This window comes from Orycteropus afer, unplaced genomic scaffold, assembly GCF_000298275.1.
Source record: "Orycteropus afer afer isolate SDZICR_OR568_19922 unplaced genomic scaffold, OryAfe1.0 scaffold00437, whole genome shotgun sequence".
Classification (NCBI taxonomy): Eukaryota; Metazoa; Chordata; class Mammalia; order Tubulidentata; family Orycteropodidae; genus Orycteropus; species Orycteropus afer.
Window position 1 is genome coordinate 952,029 of NW_006922024.1, and position 8,543 is coordinate 960,571.

The window sequence follows — 8,543 nt, forward strand, 5'->3', positions numbered from 1 at the left end:
TTTTTGAGATGTGGTCCTGGTGAAGAATGCTGAAAGTGCCATGGACTGCTAAAAGAACTAACAAATCTGTCCTGGAGGAAGTGCAGCCGGAATGCTCCTAGGTAGCGAGAATGGCCAGACTTGTCACACTTACTTTGGTCATGCTGTCAGAAGGGACCATTCCCTGGAGAAGAATGACATGCTTGGCAAGGTGGAGGGTCAACGAAGGAGGTGAAGACCCTCAATGAGATTGATTGACATGGTGGCTGTGGCAATAGGCTCAAGTATAGCAGGGATCCTGGTGATGGCATGGGACAGGGCAGCATTTCGTTCTGCTGTGCATAGGGTTGTTATGAGTTGGAGACAACTTGATGGCACCTAACAATAATGACAACAATAACAACAATCTAAGTCACAATATTTTCAATCACCTAATATGCAGGTGAGAGATGGACAATGAATAAGGAAAACTGAAGAAGAGTTGATGATTTTGAGTTGTGGTGCTGGAGAAGAATGCTACGAGTACCATGGTCTGCTAAAATGACTAAAAAGGAGGAAGTGGAGCCAGAATACTCCTTGGATGTGAAAATGACCAGACTTTGTCTCACCTATTTTGGTCATGTTGTCAGAAGGAACCATTCCCTGGAGAAGGATATCATGCTTGGTAAAGTAGAGGGTCAAAAAAGAAGGGGAAGACCCTCAACGAGATAGATATACATACTGGCTATAACAATGGGCTCAGGTATAGCAAGGATTGTGAGGCTGGCACAGGATGAGGCAGTGTTTCATTCTGCTATGCATAGGGTCACAATGAGTCAGAGACGACTCCATGGCACCTAACAACGTAACACCAACAACAATGCACTGAAATATTCCTCCTCTATTGATTACCAAATTTTTTACTAACTATGATTGCCTTTAAAAATACTGAACTTCACATATCTAAAAGACATCTGAAAAACCTTCTCTGTAGGCCTGTGCTTAGGTCTCCCCATAACCATGCATAATCTCTATCAATTGGTTATAAACTGACATATCTATGCAACCCCTGGTTGATTCCATTATATTATCTATAAATGTCAATTAATTATAGACTCAAAGAAAGAGGGAAATAAAAAACAAAAATGGGGGGGGTAGTGATTTACGATTTCCTTTCACTCTTTAGCTTGGTATTTGCAGTTAATTCTGCTACAGAGGAAGATGTAACTCTTAGATTCATATGGTAGTCCCAGTGATCTCTAGTCTATTCAGGAAACTAGAGAGATATATAGGGTATGGAGTTGAGGTAATTCTGGATAAGAAGAGGGAGAAAATAATCAAAATGAGAATCATAACAACCTCTCCTTGGGTCTCTGAGGCAGTACCTCTACAGAAGTAGATTGCCCAATCTTCCTTTCGAGGAGGGGCTGGTGGGTTTGAACCTCCAGTCTTCTGGTTAGCAGTCAAATGCCTTAGGCATTATGCTACCACAGCTCTCAAGGATATGGAAGAAGATGATAATTTATTTTTCCCCATTTCTGCCCTAGCTCATAGGAAATTCTTGGTCAACTCCTTAATTTCAAAATACATCTATTCTAAAAAGAACAAATACTATATACTGCTTATGTTGTTGTTATATGCCATCGAGTCGGCCCCGACTCATAGCGACCCCTCCTTGGGTTTCCGAGGCAGTATCACTACGGAAGTAGGATTGCCCAACCTTCCTTCCGAGGAGTGGCTGGTGGGTTTGAACCGCCAGCCTTCTGGTTAGCAGTCAAGTGCCTTAGGCACTATGCTACCAGAGCTTGTTTTTATGATCCCAAACCAAATTCACTGCCGAGCTGATTCTGACCGATAGAGATTCCCATTGGGTTTCCAAACCTTTAAATCTTTATGGAACTAGATTGCCTCATCTTCCTCTTGCGGATCATCTAGTGGTTTAAACCACCTACCTTCTGGTTAGTAGCCAAATGTCTACAAACTATTCCATCAGACCCACTGATCCTATCTTTATAGTAACTGTTAAACTGGTATTTTAAAGCAGATGATAAAATAATAAAAGAACATTTATATAGGATCCCACTATTATTTCCTTATGGCTGACATAAAGTGTAACATTTGCAGAGTGGTTAGGGAAGGCAGGTCATAAAGGATTCTTCTGTGATCAAAGTTGTTTAGAATTTGTCCTGAGGTAACAGGAATCTTTGAATAATATTAAGCATTAAACGATTTAATTGAGAGGAAGTTGGAGTTACAAAATTTAAAGAATGGAAACCAAGTTGTAACAATCAAAGAGAGAGAGAGAGAGGAGAAAAAAAAAAATAGAAAGGACAACAGGATGAAAGAGAAAGTAGCTATTTTAGAGATATTATAGTATCATGGACATGTCTTGATAATAGAGTAGACGACCAACAGGGGAGCATCCAGCATAACTTCAGTATGTCGTCTGGCTTCATAAGATGTCCTGTTCACAGACAAGAAATACAGTCGGAAAAGCAAAAGACAAAAAAATATAGTAGGAAATATTGGAGGAAGTTTTTTGATTTAATAGAATGCCACCATAATACCATAACCTTAATTATTAATGTTTGTTAATACTTGCAATATAACCTTATGAATTCAGTTATGAAAGTTGAGGGAAAAAAAAACTGCAAATAATGTCATCTAGACTAATTAAAGTAAAAGTAATATATATTTTAAGAGTAAAATCTGATAGACTACTTTACTATATGATCCATTCAGCATTCTTTCAACTATATATTGAGCAAAAGGAAACTGCTTCATAGATTTTTGGAAAACATTATGAGGATGTTGTTGTTGTTGTTGTTATGTGCCGTTGAGTCGGACCAGACTCATAGCGATCCCTCCTTGGGTTTCCTAGGCAGTATCACTACGGCAGTAGATTGCCCAACCTTCCTTCCGAGGAGTGGCTGGTGGGATGATATAAGGATAATAGTATTAAATAAGCCACGTAACCTGCCCTAAAGGCTGTAACACAGTGAAAGAATACCATAACAGTGTTGGAAGACTTCTGCCTAGGGTAGAAGTTTATTAAGGAAGTCATGAGTGTTTGGAAGTTTACACAGTAGACCTTTTTAAAGGTATACTGATAAAATTAACAATAAAATATGTATAAATTATTCATCACTTACCATTAACAATAACAATGATATCACGGAAGTCAATTTCTCCCCGAGCCTCCACTCTTCCTTCACACCTGTATATACCTTCATCACTCTTATTGATGTTGAGAATCTGCAGATTATTGTTTGCTAACATTGCAAACCGGTCTGAAAAGTAAGCAAAGAGGAGGGAATGATGTTAATAATTGAAGGCAGAGTCCAGTGTGCTCTAAATTGCTAAGAGTTAAAATATGGCACTTGTCTGACACTATCAAACTTCTCATCAACAAAAAAAATTCAAATTTGAAAGTAAAATGTAATTTCATGACTTCAATTTTTCCACTCCACACTACCTTGTTATACCTTTTTTTTTTTTCCCCTAAAATACATTTCAAATTTTATTTCCATATAAAATAGTCTAGGCTATTATTTTCCCCTTGGTATTCTGAATGCAGAAGTGATACACAAAAGAACAATGCAGAGAGATTAGATATTGAAGGCATGAAAATGTTTTGACTGCAAATATGTAGCGACGTGGCTATGCACAAGAGTTGGAAAATTTATTGAACAACCTTCTTCACACAATAATTAAACGAATACTTTTGCATACCCTGAAGTGGCAGCTAAATGATTCAATAATATTCAAGTCACACAAAGGACATACAAAATGGTGATATCTCAAATTTTATAAAAGAGGACCTTTTTTTTTTTCCTAATTGAAAGATAATTCATTTTAGTAATGAGTAGATTAGACTTAAATGTATTTCAAGATTCCGTTTTGTTCAGATATCTGTACACATGCATACACAAATAAGCAGATATAGAACACTAATTCACTTATTACTTAAAGTAAGCTGGCTACCTAAAGTAGCAGTCCAATCTGACATTATTTTCCATAAGCACCTTTAGTTTATCTTCATCCTAGTTTTGTTGCAGTACTAAGATCTTCTCCCTTCATATTAAGAATTATCTTGTGTCTAGTTTTACTTTGAAAGAGGTTGTACAATTAACACTCTAAATTTTATTATATCCATAGATATTATTGAACACCAACTATTTGCTAGCAATTTTAAAAAGTATTTGGGATACATAGGTAAATAAGACATCCTTTGAACTGCTGTGTAAGTTGTTGCTAGCATCCATTGAGTCAGACTCTGTGTCATGGTAAAGGTACCTCATCCCTGAGATAACTGTAGCCTAGACATCTGTCCCAAAAGAAGTGAAGCCAGAATGTTCCTTGGATGCAAGAATGGCCAGACTTCATCTCATCTACTTTGGTCATGTGGTCAGAAGGATATCATGCTTGGTAAAGTAGAGGGACAGGAAAAAAGGGGAAGGCTCTCAATGAGATGGATGGACACAGTGGCTGCAATGATGAGCTCGGATTTAGCAAGGACTGTGAGGATGGTGCAGGACAGGGAAACATTTCATTCTGTTGTGCATAGGCTGGCTATGAGTCAGGGCTGGCTTGACAGTACCTAACAACAGTAACAACAGGGATACGTCATAGGCTACTTCCAATGTTTCCTTCTCTTTCCCTATCTACTGGCTTGCAAGAGAGGCTAGGGAAATCATGAAAGCCACATATAAAAAACAGAATTGTCTCCTTCGGTCTGGGTCACTGAATACATGCATAGTGAAGAATCCCGTCTTTACTGCCAAGCGAAATTTTCTTTCTTTCCTTTTTTTTTTTTTTAACAGCAAAAAGAACTGGAGTTACATTTATTATGTCTACAAAATCATGATGCCCAGGTTTCCGGAACAGTTCAGGCTGGTTAATGTACAATTGCCAACTTTTTATTTTCCCAAGCAAGAATATATTAAAAAGCTATAATTTTATTATCACCATTATTTCATGTAAGAAAGGACATTTTGACACTAGAAGAGTGAAAAGGAATATGAGAACAAAGGATAACAATTGCCTCTTAGTTTGAATAAGCTTATGGAAAATAAATGTAAGTTATGCCTATGAAAGTCACTCTTTTGCCTATGCTTTTCTTATTTTCATTGCTGATTGGTGAAGAGCTCATTACGTGTCCTTGGAATTGAATTTACATTAAGCCATTCAGATGTTGGGGTTTATTAGTTATAGCAATAACTTAATGTTAGGAGAGAGGTTTGAACTAGAATTGTGAATAGATGAATCATCAAACAATGTTGTTTTGCCACTGAGTTCATTTAGACTCATACCAACCTTGTATGATAGTGTAGAACTGACCCCTAGAGTTTTCTAGGCTATAATCTTTATGAAAGTAGATCACCAGGTATTCTCTACCATGGAACAACTCTTGGGTTCAAACTGTAAGTGTTTTGGTTAGCAGCTGAGCACTTAACCATTGCACCAGCAAACTACAGACTGTCATTAAAAGAGAAAAACAAGTCTTTCCTTGTTCTCTAATAGCTAAGTAACTATTAGGAACTGGAAAAGAAAAAAAAGCCAGAGACTGAGAGGTGACAGAAGAGAGAAAATGCTGATGATAAAGTTACCACCCTATGATTTTCAGCCTAGGAGCATTAAACTTATTCATAATGTTTACAACTCCTTTTGGCTGACCCAAAGCAAAATATATAAGCAGATCTCTCCACCTGGTAACTTAAAGCATAAACATGGAATTTCAAGGGAACAATTGGGGAAAAAGGAAGGCAACCTGCAAAAAAAAAAAAAAAAATGAAGTATAATTCACAAAATATTCTGGAGTTAGAACTCCTAAAGTGATGTGTTTTTTTTTTATTTATTTTTTTAATTCAATGAAAATATTCCTGGAGTTGGAAATTGAATATTAGTAAATAGAAAAATTTCAAAATTAGTGATGTATCTAATCATAATATTGTATTTTCTAATTTATTAACATGCATCATGCTTTAAAGTAAACATTTTAATATTTAATTTATTTGAATTAATAAAAATCATAAGGGGAAGCACTATTTTCAGTAAAGCAATATGGTTAGGTACTGTTGAGTCAGCTCCATGTCAAAGTGACCACATGTACAATACAACGAAACACTGCCTGGTCTTGCACCATTTCACAACTTTTGCTATGGCAAAGCCAAACGTCATAGCCACTGTGTCAGTCCATCCTGTGGTGGGTCTTCCCTTTTTTCACTGACACTTTACCAAGCATAATATCTTTCTCCAAGGACTGGTCCCTTCTAATAACATTATCAAAGTAACTGAACAAAGTCTGGCCATTCTTTCCTCTAAGTAGCATTCCAGCAGCACTTCTTCCAGGAACGATTTGTTCATTCTCTGGCAGTCTACAGTATTGTCAGTATTCTTTGCAAACACAGTTCAAAGGCATCAACCCTTAACTTTTTTGTTTTTCTTTTTTCTATCATCTCTCTCCTTGTTGTATTTCTTTCCTTTTCTCTTTTCATTTTTGCAGTGTTCCCTCCCACCCCTGGTAACCAACAAAGAAAATTTCCCTTCATATATAAACCTTTACTTGACTATTTACAATAGTGAACTAATACAATATTTTTCCTTCTGTGATTGACTTATTTCACTCAGCATAATGTCCTCCAAGTTCATCCATGGCATGTGGTGTTTTGCAGATTCTACATTATTATTTATGGTTGCACAGAATTCTGTTATGTGCATGTGCCATATTTAGTTATCCATTCTTCTGTTGATGGACACCTAGGTTGTTTCTGTCTTTTTCCTATTGTACATAGTGCTGCAATGAACAAGGGTGTGCTTATATCTGTTCATGTCCTGCCTCTCACTTCTTTAGGATATATGGTGGTGTAGGGCCTAAGCATTTGACTGCTAACCAAAAGGCTGACGGTTCAAACCCACTAACCACTCCTCAGAAGGAAGGTTGGGCAATCTACTTCCATAGTGATATCACCTCAGAAAACCAAGAAGGGGTTGCTATGAGTCAGCTCTGACTCGAGGGCAGTGAATTTTTTGGTTTGGAATGGATTGCTGGATCAAATGGTATTTCTAACTCCATGTTTTTAAGGAATCATCATACCACTTTCCACAGTGCTTTTATCATTTTACAGTACCACCATCAGTGCATGAGAGTCCCAATCTCTCCACATATTTACCAGCTTTTGTTATTTTCTCTCTTTAGTATCTCTTGTAAGGTTGGTCTGGTTTTAACAAATTCCCTTAATTTCTGCTTATCTGGAAATGTCCAAATTTTGCCATCATATTTGAGGGACAATTTTGCTGGGTATATAATTCTTAGTTGGAAACATTTTTTTTTCTTTCATGGTTCAATATCTACCATCCTATTGCCTTCTCATCTGCATGGTTTCTGCTGAGAAATCAGATCTTAGTCTTACTGGTTCCTCTTGGCAGGCAATTTTTCATTTTTCCCATGCTGCTTTCATGATTCTTTCTTTGTCTTTGGTTGTGGTGAGTTTGATGATGATATGTCTCTTGGGGGTCTATCCTGTTTGGATTTCGTTGGACTTGTTGAATGGATATATTCTCATCTTTCATTGTATCAGATAATTTCTCTTCCAACAAATCTTCCACATTTTTCTCAGTGGTTTCATTTTTCTCTTCCTGTTCTGGAATTCTAATTACCTGTAGGTTATTCCTTTCAATAGTATCCCACATGAACCTTAGGCTTTCTTCATTTTGTTTTGATCTTTTCTCTGACTGATCTCTTTCTAAAGAAGTACTCAGGTATTTGTCTTCAGTCTCACTAATTCTGCCTTCCATTGTTTCTATTCTATTCCTTTGTCCATTCAATGCTTTATCTATTTCTGAAAATATAGTATTAATCTTCTGGATTTCTATGTGTAGATTTTGTATCATGTCTAATTTTTCATTTATTTTGTGATTTTGTTTTTGTATTGTCTTCCAAAATCGTTTCATGATTTTGTCTGTGTTTTCCTTGATTTGTCTCTCAACCAATGAAAGTATCTAAATATAATTCTTCTGATTCCCTTATCAAGAAGTTCCAGTGCTGCTTCTTCAGCAGGAATGTGTTCTGGTTTGTATCCTGGTCCCTTGTTTCTACTGCTTTATCTTGCTTCTTTGTGTGGACTGTGATGGTCTATTGTCTCTGAGACATTATGACATTTTTGTGTTTATATTTAATTGGTGATTGTATGTTGGACCAATTAGCCCAATATTTTGGTTTCCTTTGTTTTGTTTGGATGTTATCTGAATAAGTAGGCTACTGTACACCTCTATTTTCTAATTGGCAGCCCTTACGCACTCACCAACTGTCTCCTTTCCAGTCATCAGCCTCCTGTGTGTCCATGCTGTCCTAGGCAAGTGGAGCCTATTCTTAGGTCCTTGTAATCTGAATGATAATGCTGTAGATTTAAATATCCAAAATGGCTACCACTTGTAAGCATTTAAAATGGCTGCTCCCTCTGGACAGCCGAATGTCCACAGATCAGTTTGTCTCCTTCTTTGCCATTTCACTTTTTAGTCCTCAGCCACCAGTGTAGTTGTCCATGTAGCCCTTGATGAGCAAGGCCAATTTTTTTTTTTTTTTT

At 36.9% G+C, this 8,543-nt stretch overlaps 1 protein-coding gene across 1 annotated transcript in view; it reads right to left on the reverse strand.

The window, feature by feature from the left end:
* NCAM2 (neural cell adhesion molecule 2) overlaps positions 1-8,543 on the reverse strand; it is a 434,855-nt gene that overhangs the window by 408,248 nt on the left and 18,064 nt on the right. The window contains exon 5 of the mRNA XM_007954167.1: positions 3,111-3,248. Coding sequence (XP_007952358.1) covers positions 3,111-3,248 — 138 coding nt within the window. The remainder of the gene's footprint in view (positions 1-3,110; positions 3,249-8,543) is intronic.